We start from the raw sequence: 21,915 nt of genomic DNA on the forward strand, positions 1-21,915 counted from the left end.
GCAGTAGCGTCAACCCGGAAGTACGGTAAGGTTTCAGCACAGCACCCGGCGTATAAGACGACCCCCGACTTTGTAGACGATTTCCAGGGGTTAAAATGTCGTCTTATACGCCGGAAAATACGGTATGTAAAACTTCCTGTAGAAAACCTCTGTACCCTGTTAAATGCTTTTTCTAGAGTTAAAAAAAATTGTGGGTGTCTTGCAGTTTTCTAGTTTGAGAAGATTAAACATTCTTCTTGTTCTGTCTGGTGCTTGTCTGCCTTTTATAAAGCTCACCTGATCAGGATTAATAAGTGAAGGGGTAACATCAGCTAATCTATTGACTATGATCTCTGCGTAGATTTTCAGATCGGTGTTTTTTTAAAAATATGGTTCTGAAATTTTTTGGATGATCCACCTCCTTTCCTGGCTTAGGCAGGATTATGACTACAGCCTGTAACATTTCAGATGGAAAAAACTGTAAGACGCAGTATTATACATTGTAGTTAAGTGAAGTATTAGGATATCTCCAAACTTCTTGTAATATTCAGCCAAAAAGCCATCCATTCCTGGGGTTTTGTATTAGCTAGTGATTGAATAACCTTTCTAATCTCATGAGAGGTAATAGGTTTGCTTAGTTTAGACAAAACTACAGGGTCTATTGTTGGGAGTTGTACAGAGTAAAGGAAAGCTAGAATTGCAGACTCTGTTGGTTGGGGCATAGTAAGGTCATTTTTTTAAATTAAGTGAAGAATATTTTTTAAATGCATTAGCAATATCCATTGGATGATAAGCCATATTATTAATTTCTGGATCAGTGAGAGAGGATAATCAGGATATCACCTGTCTGTCTCTCAATGTATTGTCCAGAAGCTTACTAGTCCTTTTACTTTGAGAATAATATTTAGCTTTAAGTTTCTGTAAAGATTTTTCATGGTCTGCCATTAAAAGCAGTCTAAGAGCTTATCTGTAAGTTTAGGGGTAGGAGATAATTTGCTCTGTACTTCCAGAGTTTCAATTTGAGATATCAATGTATTAACAGCTCGTGTCCTCCATTTCTGCTCTCTTGATGACAATTGGATGAAGAGACCTCTGTTAAACGCCTTATGGGCACATTAATGTCCGAACTAGGATTTAGTAGGAAGAAGTAGTTGTAGTTGAGACTGTAGCCTTTCTTGAGTTGGTCTTAGAGACAAGTGATAAGTGTTATTATCCACATGGTGGAATGGTTAACATTGTGATTTTCTTGAGTTGGTCTTAGAGACAAGTGGTAAGTGTTATTATCCACATGGTGGAATGGTTAACATTGTGATTTTCTTGCAGCATAATTGAAATGGATGCGTGGTCTGACAATGTTATGGATAGCCGAGTGGATAGCCGTATGTGTTACCTTATGTAACAGAGATAAATCAACAAAGCTAATATCAATTCTGGAATAAGACTTGTGTGCTACAGAGAAGTATGTAAAATCCTTCTCTGTTGGATTAAGGCCTCACCAAGCATCATAAAGTCCGACATCATGAATTAAAAATTGAATAGAGACTTTTAAATGGGCATTAATGGCAGTGGTATCCATAGCAGGATCAATTATAGAGTTAAACCTTTTTAAGTAACTTGCAGAGAAACTTTTGTTGGCCAGTATTCGGAAATTTCACAAAAAAGTATTAGTTATCGGCCTTGAGAATCTTCTAGTGAGTCAAGAAGCTTAAAGGAAACTAAATTTGTTATCGCTATGAGGACCCCTCCAGAGTACTGGCAGAGAATATATGAGGAAAGGACTTGTTTGTGCACTTATGTGACTTCAAGTATTGGAAGTGTGTTTCCTGAATGCATAAGACATCAGCTTTTAATTGCAAAGCTTCCAGCCACATCACTCTGCGCTTGTATGGGCTATTCAAGCCATGTGCATTAAAAGAGATATTTTTAAGAACCATGGTGATCGTGTGGTAGATGATAAGTAGCAGTGAAATCACAAGAGCACATGATTGGGGAGTACCCATTGTGTTCCAACTAAAGGGTTTAGAGGAGAGCCCTAAACATGGTAGCAATTCCCAAAGGTCAATATCATGGAGAATCAACATTGTAGTATAACTCACAGAGAGTTGTAGACTTGGTGCACAAAAAAAAAAAAAATTAAAACCTTAACAATTAAAGGTAACAGGAAATAAGATCATTGTGAGAATTCACACTGGGCAGCATGTGCTCAACGGTTGGGGGTATTTAAGCATAGGAGTATAACCATCACAAAATAGAGATTCTAGAGATTACGAAAAATGTTTCTCAGGGAGTATAGGTAATAACAATGCTTTGTATTGTATTCAGCCCGCTACTGTTTCCCAATCTGGGGACAGTCGGCCACTAGGCATTTTGGAGATCCATCAGAGGTAGGCAAGAGGCCCCATTTCTTGGCTAGGCAAAGTCCATCATCCACAGAAGTCACAGTGGGAGATGAACCATCTTTAGTGATGATTAATTTTGCTGGATATCTCCACTGATAGGTTAAGCTATGGTTAAGTAGTAGCTTTGTAGTGGGAATTAGCTGTATGGTGTGCTGAGATAAATCAGTGAAGACAGCAATGCTTGAATAAGGATCAGCTAAAGGTGAGCTGCATCTAGTAAATAACATAAGATCCTCTTTCACATGGAAAAAGTGGATTTTTGCAATGACATCCCTTGGGATATTGTCTGGCAGATAGGGTGGATGTGGAAGCCGATGAGCCCTGTCTACAACAAGCCCTCTTTCCAGTACCAAGGTAAGTAGAGTAGATATTAAATTGTGCACACACTGGTGAAGATGAGCAGGAAGAACTGTTTCAGGCATCGCTCTGAATTTTATATTGTTCTTGTATGATCTGTCCTCCAAATCAGCAATTTTTGTCTTAAGCCGATTTATCTCATCTTCTTGTGTGTTATGTACATCCACTAATTCATTATGTGCTGAAGTGAACTCCCCCATGTTGTTCTCCACATGATGCACTCTGTCCCCCAGCTCAGCCATGTTTTTAACTTTAGAGATAAAAGACATCATGTCCTCTCATGAGACCAAAGTCATCATGTATGGTGCCTCTCAGAGAGACTAACATTTCTTTCAAAGTGGTATCCATATATCCACTAATTCCCTCGTATCATACTGTGAAGTACAGTCTTCATCCATGTGGCTATCTGCGCTATACTGTGAGCTGAAGCAGGGTGTGCTGTGAGCAAAGGTACTAGCATTAACTTGTTCTGACCGCTGTTTTCCTTCTCCATGCTGTCCACAAGGTGAGCCGCTATGCCCAGATGCTGGAGACTTGCTGGCGCCATCTTGCCTAGGAGAAGCGCTGGCAGAGGGGAAGACATCCTGGACTCCCGGACCCTCCCCTGTCTTCAGCTTCCCCATGGTGTTCTCAGGGTGAGAGCGGATTGGGTGCTGCATGAGAGGGCTGTCAGGACGCACTCCCTGTAGCTGTAAGGCTCTCTGTGGCGGTGTCACTGGAGCTCTCTCAGACCGTGGCCATCTTCTCTGCTGCTGGCTCCACCCCCCTCGCTGGGGCTTCTGTTTAACACTGGCTTTCCTTTTGCATAAATTAACCCAATAATTTGCACCCCCTGAGATAATAAACTGATTAAATGTGTAAAAAGCCTTCAAAACTGGAAAATGAGGTGGAATTCATAGAGCATCACTTTTCTTGTTTTAGTTGAAAGTGTAAACCAGTTTTTCAGTTCCAACTCTCTTCCTATGATTAATTTCCTTATAGCCCTTGGGTTATTAAATATATTGGTATTCAATGATAACATGCAAAGCACAATAACCCATATCAACAAATAGGATTTCACCTTTTATATGCTTTCAACAGTCATGAGAAGGAAAATTGACTACTGATTTATTGTTATTTGTTATACATCCTGTTATTTCTAAAAGTATTAGATATTCATATGAGAGAAGAAAAAAATGTAAACATTTCTAATGTATATTTCTCAAACATCTCTAAATCCCAATCATTGGTCACAGCTGGGGTTGCAGTATTACAATGGAAATGTTAAAGGCATGCTCAGGAGAAATAAAAATCCTAATTTGTTCAGACTTTCTTTGTTTACTAATAGAGTATTCCAGGGATCCTTGATTTCCTAAGGACTGAGAACTGCAATTACATCACATATAATCACTGGCTGCTGGCAAAATCTGGTGTTAAAATGTGACCATAACATTATATATTTCTCTTTTGAGATTTGTTGTTATTAAAGCTGACTTCTAGGCAAATGTAAGGGACACAAATTTATGCAGCACTGTAATCATAATACATCATTAAATGTACTTTTCAATGCAAGATGTGTTGTTACGTGAATTTTATCAGCCTTTTACAGATCCTGTACAAGAGGGCTGCGGTATGAGAGGAAAAGTCAGCACAAGGAGCCAATCAGTTCATGTACTGAAAAGAAGCACATTGATAGGGATAGAAAGCAGGGTAAATTAAGGAAGAGCTCACTTGTGCTGCTTCTTTTACTGTCCACTAACAGGGTGAGGTGGGTTCACAAATGACCTGGACTCAGTGGAAGTGGATTGAATGATACTGATACTGACTGCTAATTTTCAACTTGGCTGGAGGGCTGCTTTAAGTCATTATAAATAACTGGGAAAATACAGCCCTGCTCTTTTTTGCAGAGACTATAGAAGGCGGGGATACCTCCATGTTACTACAGAGAATGGCTCCAATAGGGGATTTCCAATTTTGGGTATCTCATTAACCTACTTAAAATGAGTAATCTGTGTAGTGAAAGCCTAAGATAGCAGTGAATACTAAAAAGCCCTTATCGCTTGTAAACACAGCACCTTCCATATACTTGATGAGCTATGCAAATTATATTTTTTTTGCTGAAAATGATTCACTACACAACTTCTTGAGAGCAGTATATTAGAGTAATTATAAAATGTCACTGTAACGCTGGTTTATTAAATGTCACTTACAGTCTATGCAGTTCTGGGAATAAGTGTCACACACTTCATTAGGAGGCAAAAACCTATTATCCAAACTCAGGAACAAAATAACAAGGAAAAAATTATTCACATAATAAAGAATTGAAATAAATTGGAGTGCCTTTGCTTTCTGCAAAAGGAATGGTTGGATTTCACTTGAATATAGCATCAAGTGCTTTGTTAATACAGGAAGCAAATTAATTGTCTTTGGTTGATTGTTTTTGTCAATGTGATTTAAAAATTAAGAATAGATGTAATATCATGGACTAAAATTCAATACAATTAAGACTACTAAAACAGAATGGAAGAGAAGAGGGCTGGAATATGACATACAAAATGAAACAATTTAAATAAAAGTGATAACTAGAGACCAATTAGCAGACCTCTGTATTACTTTAGACAGAGAGATAGTCAGACAGACAGTTGACATGGTAATATGTTTAAAGTAGAACTATATATATTTTTCATTTTGGATAGAGTAAGGCAGGGTTATAACCCATGTTGGTTTATTTTCTGCCTTCTGTGTCCCACTGGGGGATATACCTTCTCTTCCTGTCTCATATCCAAAACAAGAAAATCCCTTCAAATTAATGAAATTCCTTAGGGACCCCCAGGTCTCCAGAACAAGTGTCCTTCCCCATTGGAAATGTTATCCCTCTTTATTACTTTTCTAGGGATAACACAACATTTGGGGTTTCTTTTATTTTCTTTATTTTCACTTTCACTGATAATGGTAAACAGGACAAATAGAGAGGATGAATCTCCCTAACAGTGACACAGACATCAATAAAAAATTACAGGTTTTCTAATTAATCTCTACTTCATCTAAAACATTAAAAAAAAGTTTGCCTTTAGTTATACTTTAACTCAGTGCAAACATAATATATTTTAGTGCTACCCAAACCTACTTATTTCTGTACCACCATCACAATCTTAGCTATATCTGAGTGCTGTCTGTACTACTGAATGTTATTATAGTTACCACTGCCAAAACAACTCTGTTTTTAATAGATGTGAGAATGAATTCTTGATCAGAAACTAATCCACACACACACTCCTTCCGGCCTTCATGTATCCCCTACATTCTTATCTGAGCATCTGCACTTTAAAAGATTGATTTACTAAAGGCAAAAAGGCTATTCACTTTGCAAGGTAAATTTCCCTTAGCTTAGTTAACATGGTGAAAATTCACTTTGAGTAACAAACCATATGTAAGGTTCTTCACATAATTGGATGATAGAAGTAAGCAGAACTGCACCTAACTCGCTAAACTAAGGGAATATTCCCTTGAAAATTGAATGCAATTGCAAAGTGAACAGTCTATTTGCCTTTTGGTAAATCAGCCTCTAAGAATAAAGTTTCTAGAGTATGTACTGCCCCATCAGTTTAGCCATGGTGCCCTTTTAAGAAGTCACATCCTATTCACTTATTCAGTCGACTCTCAGCACCTTCTAACTCACTCCACAGATACAACATACGACTGTACCATAAACACATTCTCATGTACCTGATTGTGGATCCTGAGATGACAAGGGTGGCCTCTTGTACAATTCCTGTCTAATCATCCCTGGTAGTGAGAATAGGGACTATTAGGGCAGTGGAAGGGCACAGGTGCCAGGAACCTGGAACAGTGAACTTGAGCATGGAAAACAGAGATGAACCAGGTAGAAGTATGGAGTCAGGTCACCAGGTGGGTTCCAAAGCAGCCAGGCAGCTAGGATAACAACCAGGTACCAGGTTGGAGACAGGCAAGGGTTGGCAACATACTGGCAGCGAGGTAAAAAGTTAGGAGGCAGATGAGCAACAGGCATAACAGATGAGGGAAGTACAGGAATAAGAGAAGTTTCAGACATAGCTGGGTCAGTAGCAAGATCAGCAAGTTCAGAAATACAGGACACAGGTTTGCTCAGAGGCCCATACGTGATCAAGTGCACATGCATTCTTGTCTTTGCATCTTGTTGAGCATCTATGTCCCTGCAAATGTGTATGGGAATGTGCACGAGCTGCACGGAAATAAGCACTTGCTGCACAAGGTTCCTGACACTCACACTCGGCTATCATGCACATAAATCCTGAACGTGCTACTCTACCTTTTATCTGTTCTCTAATGTGAACGATTTGGCATATGTCCTGTTAGTTTGTTGTGCACTTAATAAGTTTGCAAAAGCTATGAAGCAGTCATGTAATTTATCCTACAGCAGAGCTGCATAGAAAACCTCTTCCATCCTTCCTTGCAGCTGTCATGTTATGTCAGAGATATGATGAAAAAGTAGGAGAAAAAGGTGTGAGCAAAAAATAAAAAATACAATGAATTATACATGCTAATGCACTGATGATTATCATACAACTGTGCTCAAAACCTGGTGTCCACATAGTAAACCACTTGTAATACTGTATGTTACTGTAATGACTTTAGATCTAGTATACTGTAAATGATATGTGTTGTAAAATGCTTTAATGTGTATTAAACATGCAGTAAATGGAGGGAATGGTTAAATGTGGCTCACTGTGAGGTCACTACTTTGCTGTTAGTTTGTAGGGTGACCGTATCTATCAATTAGAGTTCACAGACTAGAATACGGTTACCCTATGTTCAGAATATAGGTAGATTGCTTTTTTCTGTTTGTTTTTCATAGTATGCAAAGCTGCTGTACTGTGCTTCTGTACTATGATGATCACTATAAATATCAATTATCAATGTTTGTGATGATAAGTATTCATACTTATTTCTCAGTGATGAGCTCATATGTTAGAGAATACATAAAATAGTGCATTTTATTGAAAAAATCTGATATATAGTTATTTGGCTTTGTAAAATGTGTACAGGCATTTTAATACTAAGTTTAAAGCATTGTGCCCCTTGCTGCGGTAGGGATTACTCTGAATTGAATTATCTATCTCAAACATAAAAGCCAGCATGCAGAAGCGACATTGCTACTTCACAGATACAGTACATGCTTTAATGCGGCAAGCACAGGAATATTTTCATTCTCTGCTGCTCAGTGCAACCTCCAGTGGTAGACTTGAAATTTACATCTGAAAGCCACAAGAGTCTTATTGTACTACAAGAGCTTTAATATTTCATTCCTATGTACCATATATTTGTGTTCTCCTGTCAATAAATATAGTTCTTGAGAAGTGCTTGTGGAATTCTTTGAACTCCAAAATTATTAAAAAATAAGACAACACAATTTATAACTAACACATGAGCCTGCACAATGGCTACTAGTGGAATATAAATGCAGGCTTTATTTGCAGTGTGATTAAAGTCAGATAGATAAAGTACCGTGGCTAGTAGCTGAGAGATTTAATAAGTATTTTCTGTACGGTGGGCTGACTTGATTACTAATATTCATCTTATATGTCACAGTTGGGGTTCTATGCTATTGCATGCTTAATACCTCCCGCTTGCCATTACCTTTGCATTTATCAACAGATAAATATTGTCATGTTCCAAGGTATTCAGTTTTATTAAAAGCTGTTATTATATTTGTTAGAGGCAGGAAATGGTGTGCTAAATATATTCTTTTTGACAGAATAAAGTGCATACCTCTGTATAATGAAATGGTCATGAGCCTGTAACTAGTGATGAACTAATCTGTTAGGATTCTTATACTTCTCCCACACTGTAGCCCATGGTCAGGACCCACCATTGGTGGCTAATTATAATGACCAGTGTGACATGCTATGGTTTTAAATGTTTGTCTTACTTTGTAAAGAAAAATGTCAGATAAGACAGTGTCAGAAATGTTCTGAGAATTGTAATTCTGCTTTACCTTGCTTTCTATAGTGCACAGTTGCTAACAGTGTGAATGCTAATGTTTATATAATAGAGATGAGGTGTGTGATGAAATCTTGGTGGATTTAACAGTAGTCTGCCACTCCCTGTAGACCTGTGGAAATCAGCTACATTGGTGACTATATATACTATCTTATAAGGCAGAAATGTTAGTTTTCAGATCATTAGTTACATAGTTAGTCTGGCTGAAAAAAAAGACAAAAGTCTATCCAGTTCAACCATCAAAAAAAAAAAAGTTATAATCCTACACCCACAGTTGATCCAGAGGAAGGCAAAAAAAACAGCAAAGCATGATCCAATTTGCTCCTGCAGGGAAAAAAATTCCTTCCTGATCCCCTGAGAGGCAATCAGATATTCCCTGGATCAATTTTACCTATAAATGTTAGTGATTAGCAAGTGTAAGGGCTCAAGCATATGGGCGTTTGCATTAAATGCAGCTGTTTCCATTCAAACAAATCACTACTCACATTTTCGCACACATTTGAAAGGAAGGCATACATTTGATAAGAAAGTGCTTCACTTGACCTGCCTAGCCTGCAATTCAAATTCTTCTAAATATCGCATGCTGTATCCGAAGAAATGCAACGCTACAAAAAGCAGGGCAAACACAGCCTCAGAGCTGTCATGTACACTACTTCATTGAAGTCAATGGAAATAAAATGGCCTACAGTTGACATGCCTTTTAAATCCATGGCAATAACTGGAGAACAATGCCTGTACAGTTTTTATTTTTTTTACCTACTTAGTGATCTGGCCACTAACACACACCCTGTATTGTGCCTACTGTCTAAATGAAGGATCACTGGAGACACCTTTGGACAGCAGCAGTGTCAGTCTTGGGGGAGGGTAGTGTTAGATGCACTAGGAAAGTTAGATCCACTAACACATTGAAGACAAACTCCAGCTAACACTTTTTAGGCAGTTACAGCAAACAGTTTCCTTTTCTTTTGCGATAAAGGTTTTACATAAATAAATAAAAGCCGATCATTGTAAGCACCCCTGTCAGGACAGCGTGTTCTGTTGAAAAACAACATGCTTACTGGTAGGATCGCCAGGTGAAAATAAAAAAAAGCCAAAAAATGTAATTGTTTACAGCCATTACATCTGAAAATTGGTAAGCTGCAATTTAATAATGCAGCCCAATAAAACGAGGTATTACAGGTATTCTTTCTATGTCACCATTTTGATTTTCAGCTGGATATTGATCAGCCAAAGGGTCCTTTATCTGCCTGTTTATAGGCTGAATATTAACCAACTAGTTATACATTGCTTTAATCTATCACAATATTAGTGGTTTAATCTAAGTTTATAAACATCTTAACCTTTAAATTTCATTAAAGCATAGTGATATTAAGGGCCATAACCTACAAAACAATGAATGTTTTTTTATAGCCTTCAACAAACCATATGGTTGGTTTACTCAAGGAGTTGACAATGTTCAGTCAATAACAAAGAGGATGATTTTTTTCTCACAAGTAAAGAATGAAAATTCACTCCAGTTATCCAATCCTGTGAAAAGTGTATTCTCATTTATTAAATCTGCTCATGATAATTGAACTTAGATAGTTAAAGTGAATCTTCGTTCTTTTTTAGTGAACATTCTCAACTCTTTTACTAAATCAGCCTCAATATACTGTATCAGTGTTGATGTATGTTATTCTATAAGCAATGTATTTATTTCAATTACTCAATATAAATAAAGCACCCTGGTGATTAATATGTATACCTTATCTTTTCTTCTCTCAATAACAGACAGACTTTGAAAAAGATGTGGACATTGCTTGCCGGTCAGGTAAGAGCATATATCAACTGAAAAATCGATCCAACTCTGTGAGAATAGTACAAGTTTATGATTACAAACAGAGACTGCTAGGTTCCCTGTTGCTGAAAAAAATGGGTAGCACTCTTAGTAATTTTTCAAAATTGAAATAAAATGTCGCTTGTCACTGTGAAAACATGCAACAGAAATATTATTGTATTGTAGAGACTGAATGTGATACCGCCAGCCAAGCTCTAGTGTATATCAGCAATTCTAGTTCTAACCATAAATCATAAAAACACACTTTTAAAGCTTTTATTGTAAAAAAAGTTCACTAGAATGATCCATTTAGCTGCCTTTGTAGTAAGACTTTAAATTTTGCAATTCTACTATTCATTACGGTCACTAAAAAAATCTGTGCAGTAAGCATATTGATTAGCATTTACAGAGCTACATGAGATATCAGTATAGCCAAGACAAAGACCTCTGGGCCTGTCACTTTTGTAAAACAAGAAGCTTGGCTCAATTCACCAAGCTATAACACGTGTTACTTACCATAACAATTGCTACTCTTAGAAATATGACAGTCATTTTCAGCTGCTATTGCTGAAACAATAAACATTATGGCAGATAACAAATACTATAGCTTAGTAAACTGTGCCTATAATCCCTACACTTCAAACAAAATGCTGTGCAAGTCGTAAACATTTTAGATTATTTGGGAGGAAATATAACAGATCAGCTGCTGTTTTTATTTTTTATCTTCACCATACATTTCTTACTAAACATGATAATGTTTCTCTCTGCAGCAAAATATGTTTTGGTTCCATGAGAATAAAAAAATGTGATTTTAAAGCGAAACTCTAGGTTTTTTGAGAAAAGAAACCAACCTGTTCGGGTCATCTGTATAGACAGTGCAAGAATTCATGCAAAGTAGATGGCAAATGCCTTATACATGATGCTTTATACACTTCAAGCATTTGAATTTGGTTGCTAAGTTGGAATTATAATTACCTAATCAATCCCAGTGTTGTAACAAGAAACACCATCATCTTTTGAAATGAGAGTCAATTTAAAACTCCTGATCTGCATACTCATGCAAGTTCATGACTTAGAAAGTGTTGAAGTCAGTGGATCAGCACGACAGCCAGGATATAATATATATGAAAAAAAGAAAGTTCAGCAATGGCATATATCCTTTCATATAGGTTTACTATGTGGACATTGCCTGGGATCCCACAAAAGCTCCTAGAAATTTGACATAAAGTGCTACATACATACATTTCTGCAAGACACGTTCAAGTTCAATAAGGCTAAAGACTCTAGAAAAACGGGTGTAAAAATTACTCTGCCATGTCTGCAGAAAAAAACTAAATGAAATGTACTAGGTTGTTTTAGAAAATGATTGCTGGCCCAGCTTGCTAAAGAAACATAAATAAATTACAAAATAACTTGTGTAACAATTGTATATGTTAAATCAAGGTTAACAGCTCTGGAGTTTTCCTTTAAACCTGGCAATGTAGATATATTAATTAGGGATGATGTAATCAGACGATTTACAGATTCAACACCATTTTACTTCCTGAATATAATGCAGAGAATTAAATACCCCTTAGGTATCAGGAAATGACGATTGAAGAATGCATGATGCTCTGAATACATGTATTAAAGTCCAGCTCCAGCCAAAACCTTTTTTTTTTATAGTTGTTGGGAAAGCTTTCCCTCACTTCTCCTGGTGATCAAACAAGATAGTAAGGAGATCACCCTATAAGAGACCAAGACAACAATAAAAATGTGACAGAAGTGTTTATACTTTCCCACTCTTTTAAAATAATTGCCTGTGCCCCATCATTGGAGAGATTGTGTTTATTCACTGGTAACCACATAGGAGTAGGTTACTGGAAGCAGCAGTTGTCATTTAGCACCCCCCCCCCTCACCAGCATCCCTTTAAAAATGTATTAATACTGTTAATTAAATATTATTAAGCTATTATTTAGCATGATATTTATTCAACATGTTTCACATGTTCCCCAATAGTATGTAAGCACAATATTTAAGCTGTTAAAATCAGGCAACCTTTCATTTTTCTCCACCACTGCACTAACATGCACTACCCCACTCTGAAACACTGCATCAACATGCACTGGGGGGAATTTAACCAAAACTGGAGCAGACCAAATCTGGAGCAGTTGTGCATGGCAACCAATCAACCTCCATCTTCAGCTTGTTCAGTTTACCTGTTGAAAATAAAAATAAAAATGGATTGGTTGCCATGACAGCTGCCCCAGATTCTGTCTGCTGCAGTATTGATTAATTCCACCAAATGAGGGGATTTATCAAAACTGGAGCAGACAAAATCTGGAGTCCTGTCTCGACTATCACATCGATGGTATTCATCATGTTCAACCAAATGTTTGTCAGGAATCATTAAAAATACCACTAATAAATGCGTAGTCAGCCTGGTAGTTTGAATGCATTTCCTTCTATGACAGATGGTGTAGCATACATTAATGATTGTTTATGAAAATTTTACATATATTTCTGTTATTTAAGGGGAAATCCATGATGTCCAAATATTTAGTCTTGCTATTCCAAACAAAAGCCAAATAGTATTTAATTTTTTTACCCTTTCAAGGTAGTAATCCAGTTGCCACCTTCATCCTATTGCAATGCCCTGCTCTTTACATTTTCAATAATCCACCTGAACCTGTTTCCAACATATATTTATAGACATATGGGAAAAAATATTGTTGGCTGCTGTCCCCAGAGAATACCATCTAAGACAGTGTTAGGAACAGGAACAGGAAAAATGTATGCCATATTTGTTTAATCCCTTCACACTGACCATACACAAATATGCAGCCACACTGGACTGGGCTTTTTTTTATAGGGCCATATATTTGCATACCTGTCTTTGTGCTGGAAGCATGACATAGGTCACGCTCCCAGTACAGAGACCGGGGTCTCACCAAGAACCCAGAGTCCCATGACAATAATCGGGACCCGGAACTCCTGATTCTGGGTCACCTGATCGCTGTGATAGCCTCTGATTGGCTATCAAAATGATAATTCACTGTGAAGCCCACCCTAGTGATTTCTCTCTCCGAATGGAGGTGAACGACACATTGTATCCCTGTTTGTTCTTTCAGAGAGAAAAAAATTGTGTAAAAAAAAATAAATAAATAAAAATACCTAGATCAAGGTTTGATCTAGGTCAGTGTCAGGGTTAGTGTTTGGGTCAAGGTCACAGTGAAAGGTCAAGGCCAGGGTAAAGTGTCAGGTTCAGTATTTTTATTTTTTTTTTTTGGTCAAGATTTTTTTTAATTATTAATATCGTATCAGTGCCAGTTAGTGTCAGTGTCAGTGTATTTTAGGCAGGATAAAAAAAGCAAAGTGCGCATCATTTCTAGCCATAGGCAGAAGCAGGAGAATTTATTTTTGGTTGTTCTTTGGTGGTAGGTTATGGTAGTAGCAACAGATATACAGCTAAATTTTTAAAAAAATATATTTTTGTTTTACTATTTTGGCCCAGTTTTCCTTTGGTAATAAAAAAAAATCAGGAGATATCGATTACCATTCACCACCAAATGAAAGCCCAATTTGTCCTGAAAAAAAGGTGTAACTCACCTGGAGGCCTAATGTAGTTGTGATGATGTGCGGTTTTACTAAGACATGTTAAAGATGCAAAATTGTGCTTAGGCTTTAAGATTTGTTTTACCATTAGGTGTGAAGGGGTTAGAGTCCTGTTCTAATATTTATTTGCCTAAACAAATGCATTTGACATTAAAAAAACTGCAAAATCTAATTTATTTCTAAGAGATATGTCACCAAGCCATTGTTTTCTTATTAATTTCTTCCACCCTAAAGAGCTATATACAGTAGATATTATTGACATAAAGCACTGAAAATTGTTATTACAAGACAATGCCTATGTTGACGCTACAATGCATCTGGAATGCGTGATGATGAGGACGAGGGCCTTATCCCCACAACTCTGGTCCAGCATTTGTGGGAGTGTGCAGGCAGAGGGCTTACTGTATTCTAGAAACTGAATACCAAACTCTATGCCCTCCCAATATTTAGAAATAGAAACTGTAATCTATAAACTGAACAAAACTCTATGTGCGCAGTGGCTATATTGCCTTCTGAGGCATTAACCTTTTTTAAAGTGTTTACTTTCAGTTGCTGTCTCCTATTTGCTCTTCTATTCCTACCTCTGTAGAATCTTAGTTAGCCAATATCTCCCTTCCTACTCTTACTAACTCTCAGCAAGACAATCTTAATGCTCCTTGCACAGAGGAAGAAATTTTAAGGGTTATTAAATCCCTTAAATACACTACTGCCCCAGGACCAGATGGCTATACTACTCCTTACGTCTAGCACTATGTTTCCCTCTTTATCCCTAGATTGAATTCACTATTTCACTTCATTTTACAAGGTCATAACTTTCCTGAGGAGTTGTTTTTTGGTCAATGTGTCCTTATTTCCAAAGCCAAATAAGAACCATTTGTTACCACAAAATTATAGGCTTATATTGACGATCAATAATGATCTCAAGATTTTCAGTATTGTCTTTACCGACATACTTGCCTCTATAATCTCCACCCTTGCTTCCCCTGACCAGTCACGATTTATTCAGACTATTCATTCATTCTAGAGAGGTCCTATTACTTAGTCTTTGACAGTGTAATTTTGACCCTACCTGCTGATTCTTTGGTAGCAGTATGGCTTTAATGGTGAGTTTCTATATGGCTTCCAAAGTTTGCACCACACTCTTAAAACTAGAAATAAAACCCCGGGGTGTAATTCTGGGCTCTTTCTGTTGGGCCAGGGTACCCGTCAAGGTTGCCTCCTTTCCCTATTACTCTTTACGCTTGCTATGTAGTTTTTAGTCACTGCCATCAAGTTGCAGCAGGATTATGTTGGATATTCCAATGGCTATCATAGCTTCAAACTGTGTAAGTATTCAGATTAGATTATATTGTTTTTCTCCCAACCATTGATCTCCATCAAAATTTGAAATATACTGTACCTAAATTATGGAAATTGTACTCAATCTCATTCTTGGGTAGGGGACAGTTAATAAGATGAATATTCTCCCTAAGGTACTATACCTGTTTAGAGCTCATGGCTCAAAAATCTTTTTTAGATAACCAAAGGTTTAATACATTTATTTGGTTGGATAAACAAACCAGATTTTCCAAACAAATACTTTATAACTCCCAATTTATGGGGGGCCGTGGTCTTCTACAATTTTGGTTGTCCTACCTAGTGGCTGGGTTCACACAGGTTGCTCAATGGAATATTGTAAACTCCAAAGTCCCCTGGATTAAATTTGAAGCAGGCTGTATATCCCCTTAATATCTACTAGGTGTGATCTGGTCTTCCTCAATTTCATATATCACTTTTGTCCTAAAAGCCCAATCACTTTGTATCTGGAACCTCTACAAATATAGGTATCATCTAATTTCCCAGTTTTCCCCTGGACCTCCTTCTTATAAGACCCTAGGTTTACCTCTGCATTTCCTTCTTCGGGAACTTTTTTTTTAGTGGTGGGCGAATGTGCTGATTACCCTTTCTGCTTTCCAAGACAATACAACATTCATTAAATTTGCCACCTCCAAATTCTCCAGTATGCTTCTCAGTGGGAAATGCTTCACTGCATTCAAATGCAACACATTTTGCTTCACACTATGCCTTATCCCTTTCCACTAAACTCCTTATGAACGGATGTGCCATGATTCCCCTAGGAGCAAAAGATTGATTTCCACTCTTTATGGTCTGCTGACAGACAACCCTTCATTGAATAAATTACCACACTGCTAAAGTAGAAACAAGATTGTGAGAAGCAATTCTCCCCACATGAGTAGGACACATCCTTTGTAACCTTCGTAAATGTAATAGGTCATTGTCCATTATGGAGACTTGCCCTGATTTTTACTAGGTGGTTCTATATGCTGACTAAACACCATTCAATATTTGCAGAGCTTTCAGATGCATGTTTTCATGGATGTGCCATCCCTGGCTCCCAACTCCATATATTTTGGAGTTGCATATGGCAAAAGATTTTGGAAAATCTCCTCTAAATTTGTGGAGAAGCCATTTACACCAGCTATTCCTATGTGTATTTTATTTGCACCAATTTTGGATGTCCCATATAATTCGGAAAATGTAATCCACACCATATGTGTAGCTACTCTTTGGGCTATAGCTCTGAACTGGAGGCCCCCCTTGATTTTTCAGAAATCATCGTAAAGTTAGATGCTATAATGCTGATGGAGCGGATTTTTCATACCCTTTCAGACACTATGTCTCGTATTTCGGATAAACAGGACATACAGTATTTTCTAATAGACACTTGTTTTTAGGCTGATTCTGTATACAATTATTAGAAAAGCCTATTTTCTTGAACAGTTTAGAAATGCTTATTTTTCTACTCTTAATGTTGGTACGATCATAAGATGTATATACACATTGTTTGTAAAATCCCATGTCTGATTGTATTATGTCTCTGTATGGCATATGCTGTTTTTCTAAGCCTGTATAGACTGATATGTTCTTAATGACAATTATTTGATATGGTCTATTGTATATATCTACATTGTACCTTTTGTATGCTGCTACTAAAATCAACAAAACCAACAACAAATGAAATGTTGATCACTCTTTATCCCTAATCCACACCCCACACTTCTAGTCAAACACTTTTCACAGAGTCAAGGACAAAAACTAAGGCAGCAACAGCATGGTTCAAATTAATTATAATCTTTTGATGATGGACTTTCCATCTATAAGCTCTAATGAGCAGGACCCTCTGATTCCTACTGTATTGAATTGTATTGTATTTGTACTGTCCTCACGAAGTAAAGTGCTGCGCAAACTGTTGGCGCTATATAAATCCTGTGTAATAATTTTATTTTCAGGTACTTATATAGCTCTGTCAATTTACACAGTGCTTTACATACAGTACATTGTACATTCACATCAGTCCTTAACCCTCACGGAACATACAATCTAAGGTTCCTAACTCACATTCATACATACACATATTAGGGCCAATTTAGACAGGAGCCGACTAACCTACCAGCATGTCTTTGGAGTAAGGGAGGAATCCAGAGTACCCAGAGGAAACCCACGCAGTCACAAGGAGAACATGCAAACTCCGTGCAGGTAGTGTCATGGTTGGGATTTAAACCGGCGACCCTAGCGCTGCCAGGCGATAGTGCTAACCACTTAGCGATTGTGCTGCCAATAATAATAATAATAATCTAAAACACCTAAGGAATGGCTTCTCTCTGCCTATTGTCAGATTTGACATGGGCAGATTTCCTTTTAATTCATGTACCTTAGACACACAGGAAATGTATCCAAAATGAGGGAAATTTCCTCCTAGACAGTTGTCACATGAACAGAATTAAGATGTCTCCTGTATTTTTGTTCTAGTGACAACCTATGATTTTTGAGTCTTCTTACTTTTTGTTGCAGTGACAATATCAAACAGAACAAAAGCTGGCGTGCACTAATAGATTTTTCAGTTCAATCATCAGGCTGAATGAAAAATATATAACACGTTAGCATGGATGAAGGAATCTCCCACTGAGGCTATTGTATTCTGACATCCAACTCCAGTTTACCCGTGGGAGCGGCCAAACAGTAACTGCAGCTGACAGGCTGAAATCACCTTTTTTTGGAGAATTATCTGCATGACTCCTTAAATTTTCAGATCAAGTGATGTTGGGCAGTAGGGTGCCAGCAGAGCCATCCACTCATCAATTTTTGTCCAGTTTCCCAGAAACCAGCCAAAATTCAATCAGTATATGGCTAACTATATAGGGAAGTTGACTCACTCTAGTAGAGAGGGCTTCACATCACCCAATCACTTGATCCAAAAATAGAAGGGGATTCTCCTCCTTAGATACACTTTAAGGAGGAGAATCTGTTCTGTTGCAAAGCATACAACTCACTTTGAAAAGTTTATATTCCCTTTGCAATATCAATGACAGTGAAAAGTGTGAAACCATTTTTTATTTAATTACTTAATCATGTACTAAAAAAGTTTTAAAAATGCAGGATTTTTGCTGGCATATGGTTGCATAAGAGAAGTAAACACAGTTTCATCATTTTTTCTAAATTTACTTTGTTAGGTGATCCACCTCGATCTGTTTAGTAAATTAAACCCCAGTGCTTACGAACACTAAAAATAATTTTTGTATTGCATTTGTTTCTAGCAAAAACAGGAGCTTATGCTGTGCTTATTAGTTAGTTCCCAAAGTGAACATGTATAGATTGATCCAAACAATTACATCAATATTAAATTATCTTTTTGGAAATGTAACTTAGTATACTGCAGCAATGAATTTCAGAATTTACTGGATTATGGATAGTCTGCCTGTTGGAAACATCACTGCAGTATGCTTTGGTTTGGAATGTTTCTTGATTTGCAATCATACATACCTAGCCATTTGAAATATTCACAACCTCCATCCCCACATAAAATATAGTCATTGTCACAGAAATGTTTGCTCTCTGTTGAAAAGTCAAATCACAAGTATTTCATTTGCTGGCAACAGAAGAAGATCACCTATTTAAAGACAACTAGGAATAGAACTGAGTGCCCAGCAGAACTCACAAAGCACATTGCTCGAGGGAATAATTATTTTTGCTTGAACAGGAATATTTTTTCACTTCAGTGAACAAACAAATATGACATGTATCTAAGTTGGGAATAATGCTTTTGCAAAAAGCAAATGAAAAATGCAGACGGAGAATGTGAATTGGCATTTGGTTTCAGGTTGTCCTTTAAACAAAGGAAAACATGGTAGCCTTTAGGCAACACAACACGATACTTAAGTACAAGCTAAATATCTTTAATTCAGTTCTGTACATAGTGCAGTATTATTACAAAGCACATACTGGATACTTTTCTGTGATTTACTATTATGTAATAAAAACACATTGCAGACGGTTTACTGAGGAAGTATAGGATGTTCACTTAGCTTAGTGAATAAAGTGGAAATCTGCTCGCTTCAATGGTCTAATCATGTGCAAGGGATGATTCATTTTTTATTTCACTGCTCATAAATCTGCATTAGATTTAAGCACAACTTACCTTTGTTAATAAAAAGTGTAACTATGAAAAAAACATAAAGGAAGCAGTATGTCACTAGCGTTCCCCCTGCAATACAGTTTTATTACCTGTTGATCCTGCCAGTGGATGTGTACTTTTTCTGTTTCCTGTAACAGACCAAGCTGGCCAGCAAAAGTTGTAGCGAGAAGGGTTGAGGCACCCCATTTACTATTAAGGAGAAGGGGGTGTTAAAAGGTTTGCTTTTACTCACATTATTTAAATCCTTTTTTTTCTTTTTTTTTTTCTTTTTTAACAAGACAAAAAATACTAGTTAACGTGCCTGTAAATTGTTGCCTGGAGTTAGGCTTTGCTGTTTTTAGCTTTCCTAAAGTCCATTTAAAACTACAGGACCCTCTAAGATTACACTGTCCACAGATTAACAATCCTACTTTTCGCAGCAAAACAAAACAAATAGTGTTGTCACACTTGTTGCAGGAAGTAGAAAAAATAATGAATCTACTAACAGAGTTAACAGGTGCGAAATCTATGTTACCTGGGGACTCAAGAAAATGTTGGGTTGCTAGTGACAGACTGCATGATATATGTATTTTTTCTTTTCATTTTGCCCATAGTTACACTTTAACCTAACTAAGCTAAATCAGCCCCATGATTTCCATTACTTCCATCATCACTATTAGCATCCACCAGTAAATTAGAGGCAGATGTCTTTCTCAGTAAATATCCTACATAAAGTGTTCACGTTTAGGAACAAGCATGATTATCTACTGTGCAGTGGTATATTTAATAACATTTCCTAAAGACCAACTCCACCATTTTCTTCCCTAAAAATCAGAAACCATAAATGCTCTATTGCCTTACAATGTGTTTCGACGTGTGAAGAGATTTTGGTGTGTTTTTTTCTGCTATTACTGTTGCATTGTTGAGACCCTTCAGATTACCAATAATATATGAAACTATTCATCAGCGTTTTTGTTTTGATGAATTAGTCTTGCATTTTAAAGGAAATTGAAAAAAATAAAATCAGGAAAAACAAACATAAAAGAATCAGTCTGATAGACACAGAAGAAAGGAAGAATAAGATGGTGAGCATGTAGAAATGGAGCACAGGTGGGGGGGAGCTCCAGGAAGGTTTGCAATAATAAGGGAAGCTATGAATTATCTTTTCACACAGTATGTTAGGAATGTTGCCTTACAAAAGGACATTTACTGTAAGGTTCACATATATGGGTTGATTTACTAAAGGTATCGTTTAGTGCAACACAATGGATGAGTTGTGCATTTTACCACAGCACAACATCCCAATTCAAATCCCAGAGCACCTAAATGAACCTGAATTTTAGCACACTTCAGCATGCAGGTGTCAACTATCTGTGCATTGCGGTGTGTTGAAAAAAGTGCAGGTGCTTTAATTGATCCATTATGGTGCGCTGGCAGTCTATTTCAAATGTTAATACGCATGCAATAATTCCCCCACTAATTCTGTACCTGAATATGGCCCATGTGTTCCACATCAGAGAGTACTGGGCAAACTGCATTTTAGTACACTTTTTATACACACACTTCCACTCACTCCAAAGGTAATATCCTTGACCTTGTATTCTCCCATCTCTGCACTCCTGGCAACCTCACCTACAGTTTCTTTCACCTCTCTGATCACAACCTCTGCCAATGAAACCTACTCCGTCTTTCTTAATAATACCTTGTCATCAAATCCTCCTTAGCTTTTCACTACATTTAACTCTCTGCTTTGTCCCCCACCCCCTTTACCCACTAACCCACTCACTGCCCAAGAGATTGCCAATCACTTCAAAGACAAGATTGATGCAATATGTGAGGGCACATCCACTATACAAATATCTTCCCCACTTAACATACGTTGTTTAACAGCACAGTTAACACTTTCCGCTTTTGAACTGGCTACTACTGAAGAGGTTACCAAACATTTCTCAGATGCCCACCTGACCAAATGTGCCCTGGATCCTGTTCCTTTACAACTACTATGGTCACCCTTTTCTTTTATCCTATGCTCTCTCACTCACATCTTCAATCTCTACCTATATACTGGCATGTTCCCCTCCCCATAAATCGTGCACAGATCACTCACATACATAAAAGCCCTCATTGAACCCTATCAACCTGAACTTAAGACCCATCTCCCTGCTCCTGTTCACCTCTAAGAACACTTAATCTACAACCAGGGGCGGACTGACAACGCATGGGGCCCCCCGGGCAATAGGGGATCATGGGGCCCCTGTGTCCTTGCCCAAACTCAAAAAAGCCTATGAAAAAGGTACCAGGGGCATCTCAAAGGGCCCCCTACTGACCCCGGGCCCTC

The 21,915-nt window shown here is 37.5% G+C and overlaps 1 protein-coding gene across 4 annotated transcripts in view; it reads left to right on the forward strand.

Annotated features, from left to right (window-relative positions):
* ADGRB3 (adhesion G protein-coupled receptor B3) overlaps positions 1 to 21,915 on the forward strand; it is a 1,107,867-nt gene that overhangs the window by 1,048,463 nt on the left and 37,489 nt on the right. For all 4 annotated transcript variants that reach the window (XM_089681322.1, XM_089681321.1, XM_089681323.1 and 1 more), the window contains one exon: positions 10,485 to 10,524. In XM_089681322.1, the coding sequence (XP_089537448.1) occupies positions 10,485 to 10,524 (40 nt within the window). The remainder of the gene's footprint in view (positions 1 to 10,484; positions 10,525 to 21,915) is intronic.

The sequence above is a fragment of the Staurois parvus genome, unplaced genomic scaffold (assembly GCF_062004578.1).
Source record: "Staurois parvus isolate SC_StPar_1 unplaced genomic scaffold, SC_StPar_1.0 ptg000264l, whole genome shotgun sequence".
Classification (NCBI taxonomy): domain Eukaryota; kingdom Metazoa; phylum Chordata; class Amphibia; order Anura; family Ranidae; genus Staurois; species Staurois parvus.